General features: G+C 38.2%; 1 protein-coding gene across 1 annotated transcript; it reads right to left on the reverse strand.

Annotated features, from left to right (window-relative positions):
* Positions 1 to 32: 32 nt before the first annotated feature.
* On the reverse strand, positions 33 to 15,010 carry RTRAF (RNA transcription, translation and transport factor). Its single transcript, XM_011741576.2, has 8 exons — positions 14,854 to 15,010; positions 13,101 to 13,225; positions 10,877 to 10,976; positions 6,132 to 6,218; positions 4,927 to 5,015; positions 2,861 to 2,929; positions 476 to 524; positions 33 to 360 (listed from the first exon to the last, which is right to left on the reverse strand). Exons 1-8 carry the CDS (start codon positions 14,912 to 14,914, stop codon positions 206 to 208), a joined length of 735 nt encoding a protein of 244 aa, XP_011739878.1. The 5' UTR covers positions 14,915 to 15,010; the 3' UTR covers positions 33 to 205.
* Positions 15,011 to 23,999: the final 8,989 nt, after the last annotated feature.

Below are 23,999 nucleotides of genomic sequence, written 5' to 3' on the forward strand. Positions count from 1 at the left end.
GATTTATGCAAACATACAGCACATAATAAAAATTCTACTTTCCTAAACTTTATTAAAGAAAAAAGCAATGGTGGTAAATCTCTAGAACATACCCAATTTTCTGGGCTTCCTCCCCCGAGAATGTGACATTTTGATTTCCAAACATGCCGGAAGTGTATGGTTCCCAATTGTACTAAGCAGGTGAGAAGCTAAAGTCCTAAAGTGTTCATCTTCCAACTTTTCCCAGTCTGTGGTCTGTCTTTGGATCAGCAATAATTGCCTGAACAGCTACTATGGCTTCATTGATTTTTGTCTGTAGCTCTCTGAGCTCTTCTATGTGCAGCAATCGCAGAATTTGAGCAGCTTCATTAAGAACTGCATCTGTTTTATGAGAAAAGAACACTGCTTCAATACATAATTTTTATATTTAAGGCCATTTACTTCCCCCCCCAAGTATTCAGTCTCTAAAATATAGTTTGAATTTAAAATCACTTACCTCCTGTATCAAAACCAAGAATATGTTTGTCTAAAGCAACAGGCAAGCCCTTTAAAAAAAAAAAAAGACAAAATAAGAGTATTTATGGTTAAGAACAGCATCCTTTTCTCATCTGAAACTGAAAACCACCTAGCTATTCTGGTGTCTTAACTCTCTTAGCTGCATGGATAAGGGAACTAAGAATTTTGTTTATATTTGCCTTGTGATTAGCGAGTTTTCCCTATTTCAACCGGTTAGGGGATAAAAGTTAGCTTTAAATGTACCAGGAAGCTCTACAGCTCATCCAATCCTTTAGACCAGGCATACAAAACAATATATCCTTATTGCAGCAGTGCCTTGTCATTACTGCTGTGGAAGGCGAGTTGAGCGGGGCTGTTACTGTCTTATTTTGGTAACTGTAAGCAACAGTATAAAGGGCAAAAATAGTACCCTATATTCCATTTCTGAGCACATTAATTTGTCTTTACGAATTGTACAAACCTATCTAAAATACGTATTTTTTCAGCCAGCATGGTGTTTACCAAGATTTAGGTATAATTTAACTTTCAAGAATTGACTTGAAAGTTACTTTGAAACAGTCTAGGAAAATGAAAAACTAAACCACTCAGCACCTGTGGACATACTAAATATGGTGACTATGATGATGCCATTCTGTGGTGCCAAACTTCACAGAAACAAATCTCTAAAATGAGGACAGGCAGTCTGTACTTCCTGCTGATTATATAATATCATTGCCAAGAAAAACACACACTACCTATTCTTTCAATGTTACAACCTGTTACTATTCAAATGCTTTAGTTGCTGCTCAATTCTTGCCTTATCTAGTAATGTAAAGCTACCTAGGCTCTATCTGCTTTAAAACAGCTAACAGATTAACTGTGAAGAAACCAATGGGTATGAAAGCACAAGTGAACAAAATTAAAGAGCAGAATTATACTGAGTGGCTTTATATGTTCATCTAGTACCAGAGGCTCCATTTTTTTTTCCTTTGTCTGCCAACAGGCCACCAAGCTACCCCTGAAAACTACCAGATGCCTCAAATACTAGTTATAAATGGTTACAAGTACACTAAACTATAAGAACTCCACTAAATTGTTATAGGTTGGTATCTTTTGAGATGACACCAAAATTAAAATGTGGAACATTAAAAATAAAACTAAATTTTACTTTACAAACAAGAGCAAAGAGATTTGGCTAAGCCTTACGCTGCTTTCCAAATCAGACATAGTTTTGTTGAATGAATGAATGAATGAATGACTTTATTACGCCAGAACAATTTACTGTGTGTTCTATAATGTGGTGAAATAAGCTGATCTTTAATCCAACTTCCAGTGGCCCGATTCACATATAACGAGCTAATAAGAACTTTTAAAAGAAAATTGTGTCTTTCAGAGATGCTGCCCTGGCATTAGTAACCTTTTAACACTGCTGGGCCTGCCTAAAGGGGCTGGAGGACAAAAGACATTGGGAGATGGGGGAGGGGTGCAGGGAGGACAAACAACACAGTTGTGCCCAAGGCATTCACTACAACTACAGTCATTGCTGCAGGAGGGAGGTGTTATCAGATGCTGCTGCTGACCTGAGGACAGTCTCTCTACCGCTGCACAGCGAATGAAACTTTAGGCATATAGGGATTTCTGATATAATAGAAAAATATTCCATATTTTCTCTTGAACGGGAAGGTAGTCATGGGATATAGCTTTCTCAGCCTACAAGGTAGGACTGAAAGATACCATTTCAGTCTCCTGTACCTTGAACCTTACACTCCAACAGAACCCCCTGTCCCTTCACTTGGGCAGATTGACAAGCTCATGCAGACATCCACACATGGACCCTTCTCCCCACCTATCATAAGAGCACAGGCTCTCACATCAGACTGCCTGAGCTCAATCACTTACCAACTAGGTGACCTTAGCCAAATTACTTTCTCATGTTTTATGCCAGGAAATTGAATAAAACAATTTACTCTGAAGAAATAAAAGCAAGGATAGAATTTATATGGAAAAAGAAAAGTAATTTGTAGTGAGGTGTGTTCCTTCTTCTCCAGCATGAGTCAAAATAATCCAGTAAGTTTCGTAAGGGTAAATCCTTTTAATTAAACTTCAACAGGCCACAGACATAATTTGTGGACTGTGAATGAGCTACTTGTAGCTTTTTTAAGTTACAAAGTGAGAGGAACTTCAGTGAAGTTTGATTTTTCACTCAAAAAGGACCCCCTAGGCACTGAATACATTCAATTTGCTTTAGGAAGCACTGAAGTAAGCTATCCTTTAAGTTGTTCCAATGTAGAATGGATATCTTAAACAGATACATGCAAAGTTTAAATCATGATAATACCAGAAGAAATGTTCATTAACAACTTATTTAGGATTTATAGAAACATACCTCTTTTGTTTGATTTGCCTTAGCAACTGCATCCTGTGTCAGGCGCTCCTGAACCAAAATTCGAATTGCCTAAGAAACCCAAAAATATTTTTACTTTTTATAGGCTGTGTGCCTGTCATCCTTTACTTCTATGAGCCCAGAGAATAAGGATGCTAAGTTTCATGAAGTTAGAATTACCTAAGTTTATTAATAAACTCTCCAATAAATTAAAAATTAAAAAAAAAATCAACCACTAATATAATGTAACCTTTCACGCTTCTAGTATTTTAATAATGTCGAGTGGTGCCTGCAACAATTAAAACCATTTTTTGAATAGGTAATTCACGTGCCTGGTAAAAAACAACTTTAAATACAGCAAGAAACATGGTAAAAAGTAGGTCTCCTTCCTACCCCTGAGCCTTGCGATCCCCTACAGATTCCTTACCCTCACTAAAAGTGTGAAATGACAAGCATGCTTAGCACGAATACACATTTTTGGCACAAAGGGTAGCAAATCATACATACTGTCTTACACTTTGCTTTCATCACTTCACTCTAGTAAAGGACACCATTGGTGGTTTTCATCACCAAGGCACTTCATTATGGTAGGCATGCATGCAAGCATCCATACACACTTAAAAATCAAATTTAAAAAAAATGGAATTTTAATTAGGGAGATGACAATTACAACTCAAAAATCAGTGTGAAAACTTAAACTATAATTTTTAAATAAAAAACCAAATGTTATCTTTGAAAAAGAGAATTCAAACAATGTTTAACAGTGATTGCAGACGTTATTAAATAGTTTGAGGCCAGTTAATATACTGATTCTTGTACTTGGCAAATGTACTAAGATGTTTTCTATATTATGTTACTGTTTCAGTGCCTCTTAAAATAACTCAAAAGGGACAAATGTGCAGCTAGGACTAGAATTTTATAGCACTTTATTGTAGTTGATTTATACTTTATCCCCTTGGGTTTTGAAGTCTAACAAAAGCACCCCAAATAAGCTATGCATTGTCTGACTCTCCTCTCACTTTATGATTAAAACTGACATGATCACTATAGAACAGTTCCAAGGCAATTTACATAATTGTCAGAATAAAGAACAAGCCTTTGAAATAGCTAAATTTCACTAAAAACATTTTTGTCTTTTGGCATGCAATCTGGATTGAGAAAATCCAAGTTAACATTCAGATTCAGTATAGAAAATTGTAATAACTTAGGAATACAATAGTCTTGTTAAAACTGACATTTAATACCTAAAAATCTAAAAAGCATGGTAAGTTATGGCTTAATCTCTTGGGTAGAGTGAAATGTAATTATTCAACTTATCACAAAGTAGTTTACATGCACAAGGTCTAGTTAAAAGCTTTTAATCTCTTGTAAAATCAGTAATAATTTCTAAAATAATTTCCAAGTCTGGTATCTTAAGTACCACTCCCTTGATCCACACCACTGTACTTTCACGATTACTAGGAATAAATCTTCTGAAGTTTATGATTTCTCTCAGAAACAAGAGACCTCTTTCAGATTACTGGGATCCCTGAAGTATAGTTATGAACTGAGTGGCCTATCTAGCACTGGGGACAGAAAGATTCATTTCTCAAAGAGATTTTGGGGTTATATATTTTTGACCAAATTCACCATTACTCATTTGGCATTTTCTACCATCTTAACAAATGTGGACCATGAATCATTAAAAAGACTAAACAGAAGTAGGATACTGTGGGGAAAACAATGGAACACAGGGTTACAGTGCTTAAAATCCTGGCTCTGTCATTTTTTGTGTCATCTTAGACATTGAGTCTCAGTTTCTTCATATGATATACATTTTTAAAAAGATATTAGCAGCTGTCTCTAGGATTGCTGGCAGGATTGAATGAGAACATCTTTGCAAAGGATTTAGCATAGTGCAGGCAGAAAACAGACAATCCAAATCAGATAAAACCATGAAATCTGCTTTATGTCTCATATTCTTCTGTGTATTTTAGTCATTCAACCATAATTTTAATAACAAGAATATTTAGAAAACACATTTTTCTATGTGCACAGTTTCTGTCAAGAATCAAGAACATGAAGCTGACCTTAAGCATTACCAGGTAATCATCATGACGCTGAATCTGAAGCAGGTTAGCCAAAGCCATCACACCAGCCTTAAAATCAGGATTATTTACTATAAAAGATTAAAAACAAACAAAACCTTACAACTCTGCAAACGTATAATTAAGATGTATTTGTGAACATACAAAAACAGTTTTAACTTTTTGGTAACAACAAATCTCTTAGTTTTTAAAACTGCTACTCACAAGAGAAAAAACAAAGCCCTGTAGACTATCAACAATTAAATTGGTAGGATAAAACGGTTTTCCTATTACCATATGAGACGGTCCCCAACTTAGGATGGTTAGACTTGTAATTTTTTGACCTTACAATGAGTTCAGTGGGATGTAACCCTAGTGCAAGATGAGGAAAATCTGAACTTACAGTGGTTCCAGCTACAATTTTTCAACTTTACAATGGGTCTTTTGGGGTATTAAATGCATTTTTGACTTACGGTATTTTCGACTTTACAACATGATCTCATCCTAAGTCAAGAAGTATCTGTATTTCATCAGCCAAACTGAATAATCCAATAAATGAGTAATTTAACTCACATTATATTTGTCCTGTAACTTTTTCTGCAAGGCTAAATTATGCAGCATTTTTAATTAACATTTATTCCCAAGGCCATTAATTTTAGTACATAGATCCCCTCAATGGATAGTTTTCCCAAAACCTTCTCTCTAAGCAGCGGCTCTGGAGTGTCCAAGAGGCTCACTCATTCAAAAGGGTTACCTCTTAAATTATAGGTCACAATGAATAAGGCAGTGAACGAATATTTTACATATCCTAATTTAGGTAATTAGATTCTTCATACTTTTAAAAAGGGAAATTACTAAGACATCCGGGACTTAAAACAATGGAAAATTTTACCACTTGTCTCATAGTCATTGGATTAAAAGAAATTTATACATTCAAAAAGGCAAACAATGACCCCCATGATTATACAAATCAAAACTCCAAATTACTAGAAGCAAATCAAATTAACATTCAGATATTCAAATGCAAGGGGAAGGAGAAAGCACATTATAAAAACATTATAGAGAATAAAATGTCAACATAAATGCTGTCTGCATGGATCCTTCTTAATTTACTAAAACCAGGTAAACGTGGACTTCATTCTTCAAAGTAAAAAACATTTAAGAAACCAAAAATGTTGATGTTCAATGTTATGCATTTATATACTCACCATCCAAATTGATCAATGGTTCTGCATTTTTAGTTGCATTGTCAGCAGTTTTTGAATTATCAGGTACTAAATCCTTGTATTTTTCAGCTATAAAAATAGGCAAAAATATAACTTGTAGAACTGCAACTCAAGGTAAAATGACTACTGCTATTTACCAAATTTAACTGAGCCAAACTGATTACAGGTTGAGTATCCCTTATTGGAAATGCCAATAATTTCCAATTTTTAATTTTTTCAGACTTTGGATTATCTGCATATATAAAGTGGGTTATCCGGGGGATAGGACCAAAGTCTAAACACAAAATTCATTTTTATGTTCAATGTGCAACCTATACACATAGCCTGAAGGTAATTTCATACAATATTTTTAATAATTTTGTGCATGAAACAAAGTTTGTGTTAAGTGCTTATGTGTGGAAATTTCTACTTGTGTCCTCATGTCGGTGCTCAAAAAGTTTTAGATTTTGGAGCATTTAGGATTTCAGATTTTCGGATTAGGGATGCTTAACCTGTATAAGTATAAAACAACTCATTCAATCAAACTTAATTTTTGCTATAGAAAATGTAAAAAGACAATGTAACTATCTTTGTGATTAAGCTAAAGCAATTACTGGACTATGTGACACAAATATCTTTTCATTAACATTCCTAAAGGCAATCATTTCAAACATGTAAATTTTAGGAAGGTAAAAATCTGCTTTTACAGCTTCCTCTGAAATCTGGGGTAGAAGAATGGGAGAAGGGTTAAGTATAGGTTATGTAAGATTAAATACAAACTCATTAAAAAGTACGCTTCCCCCCATCTTCTTTTGAATGCTGTATATAAAATCCAAAAACCTTGCCTTCCAAAAACAAATACATCAAATACACCATCATATACAAACCTCCAACTTATTTCATGGAAACTTGATATTCAGAATTCCAAAGGTAGATTTTATTCTTTTCATTTGAAAAAATACTTAAAAGGAATTCAAAAATAACACTTATTAATAATTCACTAAACTTAATGTTCAAAATGGCATCTTAGGCTATAGAGTGCTTACATGATCTGTTAATGAAACGAGGAAAAAATAAAAGCATAAAATTTAAGTGAGAGTTAAAAAGGCTTCCACTGGCCAAATCTGGAGCAGTATATAAACAGCAAAGTACATGATGACAGAAAGGATTATAATCCATTGAGTAAAATAAGAATCTATGTATCTACACTGATTTAAACAAACAAGTAAATTAGAGATGGGAAAACTTACAAGAGAAAGCCAACAAATAAATGTAGAAAAAAATGATGAAATTAGAAAAACACCTCTTTGTCGATGATCAACATAATAAATGATGCAGGCAAGAATCATCATATGGTTGCTAAAACTAGTGGGGGAAATTTGAGGAGCAAAAACATAATTGATATAGTCTCAAAGTACCTCCCCACAAGATGTATTTATTACAAAGAGGAAAACAGTAACTTTACACTGGAGAAACCGTAACCCAGAGATCAAAGCAACATAACTAGTAAAGGCACATATCACTACCACATATCTCCTAATATGATGCACTAAAAAGAACACATCACTTCTGTATTATTCCTAATAAAAGTATAAACCCCAGATCTAATGAGGAAACATCATATAAATCCAAATGAGGGACACTCTACAAAATAAATGTCAGGGTCATGAAGCACAAATAAAGACAGGAACTGTTCCAGATTTTAATATACTAAGAGAGATGTAAAAACTAAATGCAGTGCATAATCCAGGATTGTTCTGGGTTGTTTTTTTCTGTTGAGAGAATTGGGGGTTTGATAAAACGTGAATAAATAATAGTAGTATAGCTTCCTGATTTTGATCACTGTACTGTGGTTATATAAGACAAAGTTGTTTTTAGGAAATGTGTTTTAAAGTGTTTAAGAGTAAAAAGGAATCATCTACAACTTACTATCAAATCGTTTAGAAAAAAATGATGTGTGTGTATCTGTGTAGACAGAAGGATGAAGCAAATGAGGTAAAATGTTACATTTGTGGACTTGAGGTATATGAAAATCTTTGTACTATTTTGTAATTTTTCTACACATCTGAAATTATATATTTAAAAAATTTCAGTTATTAATCATGTTGACAAGCTACCAGAAGGCTTCAAAAAGTAGTAGAGCACAAACAATAAAAACTCACAATGGTTTCAGCAAATTTTAAAATAAGTAACTTGAAAGTCAAGGAGGCAACATATCAATGTAAAACCACAAAAGAACATCAGTGCCTCCTACTGATTGGAGACAGTATTATATGAGCAATTTTCATGTCTGTTTTTGCAATTCTGAATTTTAATAAACTTGTTTTCTAGCTTAGACTTTTAATACACTTTTGATACCATTCACCTTCAACTATATGTTGACTTTTTCAATATTGAAAAATTTACATTTCACACACAAGCTTCTTTTATTCACTAAAAGAACATGCTATTACTGAGAAATACATGTACTTAAGTCAACTGTAGGTATACATGACCATATGCATCTACCATTGAAGGTTAACAGGTTATAAAAATGGAACAAATAGAATAAAACATAATCTCAGATGTAAGAACTTGGGAATAACTGAAAAACACTTTTGATAAGCTACAAATTGGCTCATATACAGTTCCTACCAATCCAGAGCAGGGTAGATAAAAAGACCTTGTTAAACGCCCTAAAATGTATACTACACTAAAGCTACAAGGCTTATGAATACATGTATTTTCCAAAATAAGAAAAACAAGTTTTTTTTAATGGAAAACTTGTTACTAAATGGAAAAGTAAATGAAGTCTCAAATTGAGCTTTCCTTAAGATTTTTGCCATAAGGCTTCTGAAATTTAAGTATGAGGCACCAGCAAAAAACTGGCTGACGCTCCAAATCAGTGTATGTAAACACTCACATATATTGCATTTGCCACATAATTACTGAAATTGATAAGCACTTGTTGTGTGCAAGAAACTATGTCAGGTACTGTGACAGACACAATATTGACCTGTACCCCCCAAGATGTCCATGTCCCTATCCAGAACCTGTGTATGTGTTACCTTACATGGCAAGATTTGCAAATATGATAAAATTAAGAATCTTGAGATGGGGGATCATCCTGGATTATCCAGGTAGGCTCAGGAGGATCAGAGTCAGAGACAAAGTTATGAAAATGGAAGCAGAGTCAGATAGAGACTGGAAAATGCTATGCTGCTAGACTTGAAGATGGAAGAAGAGGCCAGAGTCAAGGAATTCGGGCAGCCTCTAGAAGGTAAAAAAAGCAAAGAAACAGATTCCCCCAAGAGCCTCCAAAAGGAACCCACCTTGCTGACAACTTGACATGAACCAAGTGGGACTAATGTTAGCCTTCTCATTCTAAAATAAATTGTGTTTTTAGTCACTGAATTTGTAGTAATTTGCTACAGCATCAATTGGAAGCTAACAGAGGTACCATGCAGGAATCAAAGCTGAATATCAGCTTACAAATTACTGGGACGAATAAGACATAGAAGCAAAATGGAAAGTGGTTAATGACTTAAAAGGTATAGAGTTAAAAGCTATGGAAGTTCAGAGGGAAATTATACTGCTGCTAAGACATACGACAGCATATGAGAGGGATCTTAAAAAGATGGGTAGGATTTAGATGTGTAGAGAGAGAATGAAACGGTGTATTAGCCAAGTGATAAGTTTGAACAAAGAAACGGAAGGGGAAAAGGGATATAAACAGGAAACAGTATTCTAATTTAGCTGGGATATCAAGATGTGAATACTGGCTGGATATCAGTCATCAATAACTACCAGGCTAAGGAGCTTAAAATTCTTTTTATAGAAAATGGGAAATTAGTGTTTATGAATATGTATGATGTTTATTAATATGAATAAGTAACTAGAACTGTTCTTTGGAAACAAGGAGCAAGTGGCATCCTAAAATAGATTTACGTTTCACAAAGTTAGCTTGGTTGGCTATGCAGTTAAGAACAGAAGGTGACACTAATGGGAGATATTACAATACTCCTGGCAGAAAGTGACAAGAGCCAGAATTAGGATTATGCCAATGGAAATGAAGATACAACAAACATAAGAAAAGGTCAGTGTAGGCGGGATGAAAGGAAAGGGATAAGCCAAGATATAAAAAGGCTTCCAAAGTAAATAATTAAGAGGGCTATAACTAACCAAAAAACACAAAATGCAGAGGATGCAGATAAGATAATCAAATCTTGCATTCAGATGCTGGCAGGCCTTTCAAAATGAAATGGTCTAATAAGAGAAAAGGCAAGTGTAAAGAAAAATTGTTTTTACTACAGGTACTAATATTCAGAAGCTTCCAACCATAGAAGTATCTATGATAAGACAGTAAACATAAGTAACATATTCTGGCCTATAGAGTATTAACGTATATTGGCATTAGACATGTTTCAGACTTTTGAGAAATTACCTGCTGCAACAATGCTTCAAAGTCCCATCAATTCTGGGACACTAACAACAATTTAATTTGAAAGGCTAAGGTGCAGACCATATTATCAAAGTAGTGTTACTCTGTGAGAAGACAATTAGCCTTCTCCAGAGGGCACAATTTCCAGATTCTAAAAGAAATATATAAACACCAATGAAAGACAATAAAAGTGCTTTTAACTTGTGACAAGAATGATCCAAAGGTAAAATAGTATTAGACAAAACAAACTGCTAAGTTCCCTACATTTTCACACTCCCTTTCCCATCCTTCCTCTCTCTTTAAAAGACACATTCCCCACAAAACGTACCATTATCTCCATATTCAAGTCTAACAGCTAAACCAAGAAGCCAGTCAATAGCTTCTTGTCGATCTTGAATCTTGAAAGGACAGTTAACATCTCTGAGATACTGTGAGGGAGAAGAAAAAAAAAAATCACCAGTTTCATTATTACCATAAAGTCATAGAAAAAAGAATGGGAGAGTTGAAAGAGACCTTTAGTTTGGATCCCTAACAATTTTTAAATAACATTTATATTACTACATTTTGATGCAATTATATAACCCAACAGAAGGGAACATTTAAGTGTACCATCTTAAAAAGAAAAAAAATAGAATACGAGAACTTCCTCATTTTATAGATGAGAAAGCTGAGGCCTAGAGATTGACACTTGCCAAGGGTTACAGAACTTACACCCGGGACTAGAATCAAAGCTTTCTGATTCCTAGTCTCAATATACATACAGCAATTAACTAAAAAAGATAACTTTAAAAAGGATATGCAATAAATCATTATCTAAATCTTAACTTTCATATTATGGAAATGCCACTCAAAAGAGTAGCCATGTAACATACATGTAGGGTGTAACCAAGTAATTTAAATAAATGTCAGAAGCTGTATATTCAAATAAATGTTGCATATAATAGTATTATAGGCAACATTAATTATATGTAATACAACATTGCAATGGCACAATCTTGGCTCACTGCAACCTCTGCCTCGCGGGTTCAAATGATTCTCCTGGCTCAGCCTCCTGAGCAGCTGGGATTACACACATGCGCCACCACGCCTGGGTAATTTTGTGTTTTTAGTAGAGACGGGGTTTCGCCATGTTGGCCAGGCTGGTCTCGAACTTCTGACCTCAGGTGATCCACCCGTCTTGGCTTCCCAAACTGCTGGGATTATAGGCATGAGCCACCATGCCCAGCCTGGAAAATTTTTTATATTCTCTAAATACCTTTCTACATGTAGAATTCTGTATTGTCTTGTACACATGAATAGACCATAAAATGTAATATAAACAAACATAAAATCCTAAAAATATATTTCGAAGTTTTAAGAAGTTTACTGAAAATTTTAAAAATATTTCCTAAGAGCAAAGGAATACAGTAGTATTAATAGTAGCAGTATAGAGGCTTGGTAGTAATAAGCTTATGACACTTGCTATGCGCCAGGGACTTCTGTGAACAGTTACTCATTAAAAACAAAGCCACATTTGTGAGGGAGGCGCCATTGTTACCCTCACTTATTGGTGAGAAAATTGAGACACGGAAAGGTTAACAACACTGATGTAATTTATACAATCCCTAATTTATAAAATCACTGATTCCACGAAGAAAGTACCTAATCACACTGCTCTAACAAATGAAAAACAGCCTTTTTCAAGAAAAATATCTCACTCATCAAATATAACTGATAAAAATGTTTAATGTAAGTAATGACACTGTAAACGGATTTTTATTCTGAGAATTTTTTTATGCAAAAGTGTTACTAAAACGAAATCAATGGGAAAATGATTTAGGAACAAAAATATGATATACCAGAGATCTTTTAAGGACTATTTCTCTAGTATACAACAAGGGATATCTGTTTACATTAAATATAAGCATAAACATGACAGTCTTAGTTTTCAAGCATGTCAATGATATCTTTTTTTGAGACAAGGTGTCACTCTGTCACCCAGGCTGGAGCACAGTGGTGGAGCGCCTCGGCCTCCCGATTATCTAACATTACAAAGTGTGTGCCAGCACACCCAGTTAACTTTCTATTTTCCTGTAGAGACAGGGTTTCGTCAGGTTGCCCAGGCTGGTGTCAGAACTCCTGGGCTCCAATGATCTGCCACCTCAGCCTCCCAAAGTGCTGGAATTATAGGTGTTAGCCACCACACCTGGCCAATGTCTTCTTTTAATGTAAGAAATAGCACTGTATTATTGCTACGTTTCAGTTTGACAAAAATTCTGATTTGGGCCATAAAGGGAAAGTGAAATATTTACATCATTATTTATTTAAGAAACTTCATGTTTCTAGAGAAAACTATTTCTATCTAATAATGAAAGCCTGGTAGGAAGACATAAAATGATTTGCTCTAAAAGCAAAAGATGCATCTAACAAAAAAGCGAAATCCCTGACATCCAGCTTTCCTAACACTGATCATTATCACTTTTATCTTAAAAGAAGAAAGTAATTTTACACTCATCTTCCCATGATTTTCAGACAAGGTCTCTGTACTTTTACTTTACTTCCTAATTCATTACCTTTTCAAAGAACTTGGGCCAGTCACTGCTGTGAATGTTTCTTAAATTACCTCTGTCTTCAATCTTGTAGTGTCTGATTTTCTGGTCTTCAAGCCAAACAATGAAGTTTCTAAATTCTGTTTCATCTGCAATAAAAAACATCACATAAAATAACTAGAAGCACTATATAAAATACCTCCTTCTCAGGTATATGTTCAGATATATGTTCTTGTGGAATTTTCTTAACTTCAAAATACTAAATTAATTAAACCAAAAGAGGGAGTTGAAAGTACAGACTCTGGAGTTGAAAGTACAGATTAACAATGATCTGTTCAAATCCTGGCCTGAATTCAAATTCTGGGTCCAGATACTTACTGGTTGTGTGAACTTGGGATAATCACCCACATTTTCTGTGCCTCAGATTCTTCAGCTACAAAATGAGGCTGCTAACAGAACTTACCTATAGAATTATGAAGATTAAAAGAAGTTGTTTTATTTAAGAAGTTTCTTAAATAAAATAAATACGGATAAAAACAGTGCCTGGCACATAGTTTTGCTATTTAAGTGTTAAATATTAATATTCCAGTTCCTTTGCAGACAGAAAGGGGAGACAGGGCAAGGTTAAATTTATAGCAAAGTAATAAAGTAAAATAAATAACAAAAGTAAAAGAAATTAAATGACAAAAAACTGTGACTACTGTTGTCATGTAATGTTAACTGCACATTAAATGCATACATTGTTTTGTTTAATCCTCCCCATACCTCTTTTGAGGTAGGTAATATCCCGTTTTACAGAAAAGAACATTGAGACTCAAAGATTCCAATTCAGAACAAGGCTCTATTTTCATCGTTACTTTGTTAAAGCAGAAAAACAACAGATTATAATTTGATATGCTTCTACAAGAGATCAACAAAACACTGACATCCTGCTTAGATATTATTTTCAATTTGTGAGTCAAATTCAAGCTTCCATTATAAGGTCTTGAGAATTATACAATGGTCTGAGTATCACAAGTTATACTTGATCACTTTCAAACTTACCAGTCTATCACAGGCCAGAACTATACAAAGGAAATGAGTAGTAGTGGGCAGTAGTTTTGTTACAGTGAGTAGCAACGTTATTACTTTTTAAAATTCTAATGCTGTAAAATCCCAAATACCTTTGTATTTACAATTCAACCTTCCCATTCATCTGCTATTAACTTTTTTTGCAAGACCACACAACACAACTAGCCCGTTACTACACGCGCTTACCCTCCCACTGTGATCGGTCCTGACTTCATTGTGTACTGTCTCAAACCGCTCAGTGGGTTCTGACTGCTTCCACCCCTCGCACCCCTCGACCCTTTAGCTCCTGGCAGGCAGTGAGCTAGTCTTCAAGTTAGCACCTTCCTCAGCATCCAGCACCGCGCTGGCCCATAATTAGCAGGTGCTGAAGGTATCGCCTAATTACCCAGGGAACCGTGGAGTTGAATAGTGAGTGAGAAAGACGAATGCTCTTCCTTTTATGTGCTGAGAAGCTAGTTACATGGTGTTTGGAGTTAAGCAAGTGCAGAAAGTAACATGCTGAGACAGGAGTAGGTGAGAGGACTTTGAAGCCGGGAAGGGGCGGCGAAGAGCCGAGGTGCGTGGCGACCCAGAGGAGAGGGGCCCGAAGGCCGGCGGCGGAAACCAGGCCGCCGAGGGTCCCGACGGGGAGGTGGAGTGGGGGCACTGAGGCTGGGACCGCCGCCCAGGTCAGGGACACCCGGCCGGCCCAAGGCCGTCGCCTCACCTTTGCAGTTGAAGCCGGCGGGGTTGTGGTAGTCGAGAGCCGTCAACTTGCGTCGGAACATGGTCCCCGCTTCTCGCTCTGGTCCCCCGGGCCTCGGCCGGGAGAGAAGCGAGGTGGAGCGGGCGGCGCAGGCACCGGCGACGCGGCGAGAGGGCGGGTTGGCGCTTGGACGCTCCGAAATGACGGCGGCCTCCGCCAATCGTAGCTTAAGCGGTGGCCGCCGGCAAATGCCCACCAATCGAGGCTCCGACTGGGGAGGCGGGGCCACGTCGGCGCACGACGTCGCTCAAATAAACTTTATTGTCAGCTTCCTGGTTGTACACTAGGCAGAAAACCACTGGGAAGCTACTTTCCTTTCTTTCTTGCTATGACATGCAGAGAATAGTATATGTAGGCTTTTAGTATTCGCTGTACCTCCCGTTGGATTACAGAATTACTGTTTAGTGTTTTGAGTGCATTCATTCATTTATTCATTCATTTATTACTCCTCCTACATAATAGGTGCTCTTCTAATACAAAGACGACAAAGCAAAGTCCCTGTAGTAAGATGCTTTCAGACTAGTTGGGAGTGATCCACAGGTACACATACAACTGTTAATACGATGCGATCGTTCCAGATATCCTCAGCCAGAGTGAAATCTGAAGCCGAGATCGTCCCTCACTCCCGTCCCTCACTCCCGTCCCTCACTCCCCTTCACCCTCGGTCACAGCATCCAGTAGGTCACCAATTCCTGCCATTCTCTCCTAACTCTCAAATCCCTCACCTCCTTCTGGACCCCACTGATACAGCCACAAATCAGACCCTCATCACTTTTGCTTACTCTAATTATCTGACTGATTTCTTAGGGCCAGTCCTGCTTTCTCCACACCATTCCCCCACACAGCAATGAGAGAGATTTTTCTAAAGCAAAAAACTGTCCATAACTTTCTCTGCTTATGTTTTAGTGATTCCTGGTTACCTCCTAGAAATAATCAAAACTCTATATTGTATTTAAGATCTTTCCTGATCCAGTCTCTACTTGCTTTTCAGACAGTGGAGAGAGAGCAGTGAACAAGACAGACCAGGCCCCTACTTTCATGGAGTTTAAAAGGCTAATGAGGGAAACAATAAATAGATAAGTATAAACTAAGGCTTGAGGATGGTGAGGCATTCACCGTGCAGTCAAAAGGGTAACCTAGTTTGAGGGAAGAGGATGTATAAAGCAGGAAATGAGCAACAGCATGGCCCAGAGGGACTAGAGCTTGTAGCGGCTGAGGGTGAGAGGGAATGACAGCTGATAAGACTATAGACAAAGGCAGGGGTCTGATTAGGACAAGCCTCTCATGGCAAGCTAAGGGAAGCTATTGAAATTCTTGAGGGTAAGCCAACTATGTATGTTTCATTTCATTTCAACAGATTTTAATTAAACACTTAGGATCTGTGGAGTATACAAATGAGTAAACTACAGTCTCTCTTTTCAGGAAATTTAAGTATAATGACAAACATAGATGTGTAAATAAATACTTATAATCTAGAATTAGAAAGGGTAAGTGAATTACAAGAAGTATAAAATGTACTACAAAGAAGTGCAGGCCGGGTGCAGAGGCTCATGCCTGTAGTCCCAGCACTTTGGGAGGCTGAGGTGGGAGGATAGTTCAAGCCCAGGAGTTTGAGACCAGCCTAGGCAACATAGTGAGACTTTGTCTCTACTAAAACTAAAACTTAAAAAATAAATAAATAAATAAATAAATAAATAAATAAATAAATAAAAAAGGAAAAATTAGCTGGGCATGCTAGTGCATGCTGTGGACCCGGCTACTCGGGAGGCTGAGGTGGGAGGATCACTTGAGCCTGCAAGGTTGAGGCAGCAGTGAGCCATGATCGTGCCAACCTGGGCAACATGCAAGACCCCATCTCAAAAATAATAGTAATAAAAAGAAGTACAGAGGCCAGAATACAGCTTTAGTTTTAAGGGGGCACTGCAAGATAATCTATATTTTTCAATTAAGATGCTTATAGAGTGAATCAAGAAAACCAGTTCAAGGGTGTCTCAGTTCCAACAAAATTTGATCAACGATGCAGGTCTCATATTGTGGTGCATGCTAATTGTATAATTAATGAAATACTAACCAAAAAATCAAAAAAATGAACCAATCAAGGAAGGGAAAATAGTAAGTACTTACATACAAATAATAAATTTAAAAGGGGGAGAAACACAATTGCAGACAATGAATTTCTTTAAAAAAAAATAAGGAAAAAGTCTCTTACCATTTGTTTTCTGAAATTGACCTTTCAATGCAAAAAATGAAGTTGTTTACTCCTGGCCTAGTCTTTCTACTTCAGGGTCCCCATTGTCAGCAACTTAAGACTGTCCCTGGTCATCAGCCCTGGCCACCACGAGGAATGGGGAGGTCAGAGGAAGATTCTGACAATGCGGAATGCCAAAGGGACCCATCAGACTTGAACAGGGAATAAAGCAAATTTTGGAAAAGAAGTATAACATATTACAAATATTAATCCATTTTTTATGTTAAAACCCAGTTATCTTTTTTTTCCCCTGAATTTGAAGGAGTTCTTTGGCCTATGCTGAATGGAGTGTCCAACAGTAAGTGAATCTTACATAATTCCATTTCTGAAGACCAAGCCCTCTGTATACTTCAAGAAAAGGAAAGCAACTTTTGTGTGTGTGTGTTTTCATGAGTACCCAGTGTTTAGCTCCTACTTATAAGTGAGAACTTGTGGTATTTGGTAGTCTGTTCCTGTGTTAATTTGCTTAGGATAATGGCCTCCAGCTGCATCCATATTGCTGCAAATTTGGACATAATATTTGTTCTTTTTATGGCTGCATAGTATTCCATGGGGTATAGGTACCATATTTTCTTTATCCAGTCAGCCTTTGATGGGCATCTAGGTTGACTCCATGTCTCGATGAACATGAGAATGCACGTGTCTTTTTGGTAGAAGGATTTGGAAACCAACTTTTATTATCAAATGACCTGAACTTCAATCTAATGGTTGATCATAGGTTTGACAGGCCATTAATTCATCTGTTGAATTGTTCAATAAAGTGTTTAGAGTGTCAGTTATATGCCAGGCAATCTTGTAGGCATTTTGGAGGCATCTGAGAACTTAAACACACCAATCCCTGACCTCAGGGAGCTTATCATTGGGCAAGGGAAGACAAACAGTACAATAATAAATAAATACATTATTTACTATTCAGAAGGTTCAAAGTACTGTAGGAAAATTACAACAAGGTAAGGGGGGTAAGAAATAGGGGTAGGGATAGTGGAGAAAGTAGGATATAATAGGTGTTGCAGTTTTAGACAAGATGGTCAGGTTGGGCCTCATTGAGACAGCAAAGTGTAAGGAAGTGCTAAAAGGAGGTAAGGAAATTAGCCACACAAATATATGGGGAAAGAGATTTCTAGATAGAGTACTCAAAAAAAAGCAAGATAAGAATGGTTTTTATATTTTTAAATGGTTGAAACATCAAAAGAAGAATAACATTTTATGACATGTGAAAGCTACATAAAATTCAAATTTCAGTGTCCATAAATAAAGTTGTATTGGAACACAGCTATGCCCATTTGCTAACTGACTGCTTTGGTGCTACAGGGCAGAGTTGAATAAATGCAACATAGACCACATGACTCAGAAAACCTAAAATATTTGCAAGGAAATATATGGTTTCAGAAATATAGAGGTGGCCATTTCAATGGTATTGCCAGGGCAACACATTATCAAGAAAGGCAACCAGTCAGAGGAACAAGTTGCTCTTTGAAGGACAGTTTCACAACTTGTAACATCTTTTAAAGTCTTAGCAGTTTTACTAGAAGCCTTTGTTCAAATTGGTCTTCCAAAAACAGTGAACAGAACAAGTTGGTAATAATCAGGAATAGCCACAAAAGTCTCTACAGTGCACAGAAAAACAGGTTTTATATTCTAATGAATGTTATCAGTTGAACACCCCATGAAATCAGAATTTTTGAAACAAGTTGTATAATGCAGAAAGGGCTCTCTCCCTGGGGGAGCCTCCCGATGAGAGAACATCTCCTTCATCTCTTTCTAAGACTCTTTATGGTAAATATGAAAACTTGCTTCTTTTTAAGGTCAGGCTCTGGAATTTCATGATTTAGCATTAAAAGCAAAATGGCAGGGCAGTAGAACTCAATTTTATTGGTAGAAAAGGAATAGGAATGAATAGGAATTTATGTAGTCATACAAACAGCATAAAGCATTCACCTTCCACATCTAATACTGCAGAGGAAACGCTTGCTGAACAGTGAAAACAACATAGAGGAAAATACAGCCAAGAAGCACAGACAGGCCATTCCCGAAAATGTCTGGTAGGGAGCTAGATGCAACTTTTCTGAGATGTGATCCAATAAATTCTATTTTATACTTGAGCCAGATTTGGTTGGGGTTTTGTAACTTACAACTGAATATTCTAACATAAGGACAGATCCCAGAGAGAAAAGAACGAAAGATCCAAGGACTTGATGGGACTTAACATAGGATGAGAAGGAGGTGGATGGCTTAAAGGAGATTTCTGGAAGGTCACGTATCAGAGATGTGATGAGCAGTGAATTCTTGCACAGAAACAGGAGCACCGGTAGAAGGGAACCAGTCTGGGGAAGCTGAAGAATTAAGTTTTGCACCTGTTGAATTTGAAGTCCTGTAGATATAGCCCATAATCACTGCTGAAATGTCAGGAATGGATGTGAGTGAGTGGATGAGATGTCCATTGAGGAGTCGTCAGCATAAAGTTGTAGTTGGAAGCTGTTACAGTGAACTTCATGAGAAGACAGGGAAAGAAAAGAGGATGGAAGACTTCATCCTAGGAAAACCTAGTATTCATATTCAAGAAGAAGTAGGAGGAAGAGTCTTGGAATATAGGAAAAGTGGTTGGAAGGACTAAGAGAACAAGGAATATGCAGTGTCCTAAAACGTGGAGAGGAAGGGGTTTAAAGAGGCAGGGTTGGGGGCAGAGTAACAGGGATCAACATTTGGGTGATAGGATTATGTGGATTCTTCCCCCAAAAGTTACAGAAAAGCCACCTCTGAATGCTTGAAAGCAGGTAATGAATAAGGCAAAGGTTATGGTATCATATGATATTGACCAGCATACAGTCAAATTTAGATCATCTGCTTTACAGATCTCCCATGCATATTCCTGTTCTCTCTTCCCTTTCCCTAGTACCTCAGTGACCCCCTACCACCCCCCCAACCTCTTGCCAGGCATAGTTGCTGAGATGTCCGCAAAGGCCTGACCTTTCCCTTTGTTTCGAATTCTTGAGAACTGGTCTTTCTCCAAGATACTAGGAATTAGACAGGGGCTGCTGTTGCAGGGACCTTAGAGGGCTGGGAAATCTCGTTCCTCAAAAATCCTTTGACCAACTTGTAGAAGGCATTGTCTTGACAGCTGAGTGCCAAACAGTAAGCTTTACTTTAGGTTCAGACTTGCCAGGGTTCCAAAACCACAGCGCTGAGTTCAGCCTGCCAGCTGAAGAACTCCTACAGATTTGCCCTGATCCTGCCATAGCTCTCACACCTGTGAACATTTTAAGTAAAAGTCTCTTTGATGGAGAATACAAGATATTCTACCTTCTACTTCAAAGTCTGACACAACTATTGTGTGTTCATGACATATGTATTAGGCCACTCTTACATAGCTATAAAAAATAGTTGAGATTGGGTAATTTATGAAGAAAGAAGGTTTAATTAACTCATGGTTCTGCAGGTACAGGAATTATGATGCTGGCATCTGCTAGGCTATTGGAAAGGCCTCAGGAAACTTATAATCATGGCAGAAGGGGAAGTGGGAGCAGGCATGTCATATGGCCAGTATAGAAGAGAGAGAGAGAGAGAGAGAGAGAGAGCGGGGAGGTGCCACACACTTTTAAATGACCCGATCTCATGAGAACTCACTCCACTATCATGAGGACGGTACCAAGGGGATGGTGCTAAACCACCCATGATAAATTTGCCCCCTTGATTCAGTGGCCTCCCATCAGACCCCACCTCCAACATTGAGGATTACAATTCAATGTGAAACTTGGGCAGTGACAACACCCAAACTATATCAACATCTAAAGGCCTAGGTAGCTCACAATGAGTCAGTTAAGGAGGATGTCAGAGCTGGGTAAAGAGCGAGGGTGGAGAACATTCATTCATTCTTTCAGCATGATGGACACTTGTAATATAATGATGAAGACAGACATGATCCTCCCCTTCATGGAGGTTACAGCCCAAAAGGGAGGCAGGAAACAGCAAGACAAAGGAGATGAAGGTCAACAGAAAGGGACCTACATTAGATAGGGTGGTCAGAGGAAGTCTCATCGAGGAGGTGACATCTAAGCCAGCTATCAAATATGAACTATTACTGGATTTCCCAATGGGGGAAACGGCAGAGCATGAACAAAAGCATGAACAAAAAGTCCCCTTGTGGGGAATGGTTTGCTTCTGTGAAACTGAATGAAGATCAGGGCAGTAGGAGGGCGGTGAGCCAGGGGTTGGGTGTACTGGTGTTAAGTGAGGAGGGAGGCCATGGTGTGGAATATGGACGTTATTTCACGTGCACCAGAAAGCCACTGAAGGTTTTAAGCAGGAGTGACAAGCTGTGGCTTGGGTTGTAGGATCCTTTTGGCTACTATGTGGAGAATAGAATGGGAGCTGGTGGAGAGTGAGAAGCTGGGAGACCAGTTTAGGAAGCCCTTGCAGTGGTGAAGTGGGTGGGAACGGTGAATGTCAGAAGCTGCTGCATTGTCTGGTGTAGCATAATGGATGGTGGGATTATCTGTTGCAAATTACACTTTACTTTCTTTTCAGCCATTAACGTGGGTGATTGAGACTCACCCGTATGAACTATTCACCTTCATACCTCCCCTTTACAACTCAGCATTGCTGGAAGAGCTGAACAGCCACTTGGATCATTTTTCAATTATAGAAAAATAAATTCTAAGCCTGAGAGAAAGAGAGCATGAGAAAGAAAGGGAGGAATATAGCTGCTAGCAGACAAGACATATACTTCCCAGCTCCACCACTGTGACTCTTCTAATTCAAAGAGATTTTTCAATTTTCCAGTGAGATTCTGGTCTCAATTCCTGTCCTAGGCTCAGAAAAAGCATAATAGTTTCTTTATACGTCTTTTCTTTTAAAAAGCTCCCTGGAAAATATTGTAAATATGCTACTATATTGAGGTTTGATAATAAAGAGAAAATGTTTGCTCTTTATACTCGTTTCTAATTGAACCCTTTGTTTCTCTTTATTTCTCATGTTTGCTGGGTCGTTCCTACTTTAGCATTGGTGAGTAAGAGCAGCAGCCTCGTGGGAATTTAGTGCTCAGTATCTAATATTCAGTGCTGGGTGTGGGTGTTAGCAAATGCTAGGGAAAAGAAATCTCTGTCATCCTTCGCTTTCCAGCTGTAATCATGTAGAGTTTCCCTAGTGGCATTGGTGGAACCTGAGACCTGACCTCATTGGTCCCACTAATGACTAGGTAGGAATAAATAATTTAGATTGTTAATGAGGGTTTGAGCTATTTCCCCAATGAGCCCAACTTTCTGGCAGCCTTAGACTTTAGAGCTCAGTGGAGTATGTTTCTAAAGCTGCTGCCATTTTCACACCCTTTCCTCACAGTTGGTAAATAGTTGGAATTTGTTTATTTTTTAAAAAGTATGGATCTCCTGGAGATGGGCAGTCTTTGATAGCGCCCTGGGAAGTCAAGTCTGTCCTAGGCTGTTCATTCATTCCAGGCGTTGCTAAAGGAAGTGATGCAAAACAGACGACACATGTGAACCTCATTTCTGCTTTGGACTTCTTTTCCATGCAATTTAGAAGTTAAATCACTGTCAATTTGTGATGAATCCATTATGATCTCCTTTTTCAGGGGTTGCACCTAAATTTGGGGGTACTTCTGACATGCCAAGGAATGAGTGGTAGTTAGCAGATCACTTCCATGTCCTTGTAGATCCATACTGGTGTCCCCTGGACCATTCTCATCTCTATCCACTCTTTGGTTCTTGGTGCACAGGTTTACAGGTGCTCTGTGTCAGGGCTGTGCTGCTCTTAGTCATACAGGAAAGTCCCACTGCTCCCATACCATCCAAGTGACAAGAGCTCCATGGCCTCAGGAGCCCGGGGGACACTGATCCTCTGCCACAGTGTGGCCTGTGAAGCTAGGCAGCTCAGCCTCATCTGCTTACCTAAAAGATGGCAAACATGGACACACCTCTGTGCACTGCAGCATTGGAGACCATGTTTTCAACGCATGAACTTCTGGAGGATGTTCAAACCATAGCAGCTCCTTTTGGGGGATCTCATAGACCAATGGTTCTCAATGCTGGTCCCCGGATTGGCAGCAACAGCATCACCTGGGAACTTGTTAGAACCGCACATTCTCCAGCCCTAGCCCAGGCTTACTGAATCTGAAACCCTAGGGTTGGGCCAGCAATCTGTGTTTTAACAAGCCCTACAGGTAACTCTGATGTGCTCAAGATAAGAACAGCTGTCACAGAGAACGTTGTGGGTTTCCTTTTGCTGACTTCTTCTACACATGAATTTCTAACTTGGGCCCGTTCCTGGGCCACTGCTCTGCCTTGCCTCCCTTCAGGACTGTTCATTTGTTTCTGCTCAACCCCTGAGACCTTAGCAGCAGCCCAGGCACACCCGTGCTTCTCCTGCAGCCTACACAGCAGGATCCCCCGAGCGGCAGCCTTCATTTGGAACAACTTCTTTCCCACTCCTGTTTCCCAACCTTTCAGGCATTGAGTTAACTAAATTTGGAGTAAGAAATAGGCCAAATCCTCTGTTCCACAAAAACTAATTACCTTCTCTGTCCTCCTCGGTCCTACCCCGTGAGGTGGGGGAGTTCTTTTCCTTCCTTTCCCAAGCACATTCCTCTGTGTTGTCTGTGGCCCTCTCCACTGGGCAGGTGGCCCCGAGATGTTGGGGCAGGCTCACGTCCCTAGATAGATTTCTGGCTCCTCTGACAACCTCTGGCCCTGGAGGGAGAAGCATAGGAACACTGAAGCTGGCCAGCTTTCACCAACCACTGATGCTGCAGCATAAGTATCATAGTTTTCCCCAGGGGGTGTCTATCTCTACTCTTGATTTATGCTCTTTCCTTTGGTGATTTTAGCTTTTCCAGGGATTTTCCATGCCT

This window comes from Macaca nemestrina, chromosome 7, assembly GCF_043159975.1.
Source record: "Macaca nemestrina isolate mMacNem1 chromosome 7, mMacNem.hap1, whole genome shotgun sequence".
Classification (NCBI taxonomy): domain Eukaryota; kingdom Metazoa; phylum Chordata; class Mammalia; order Primates; family Cercopithecidae; genus Macaca; species Macaca nemestrina.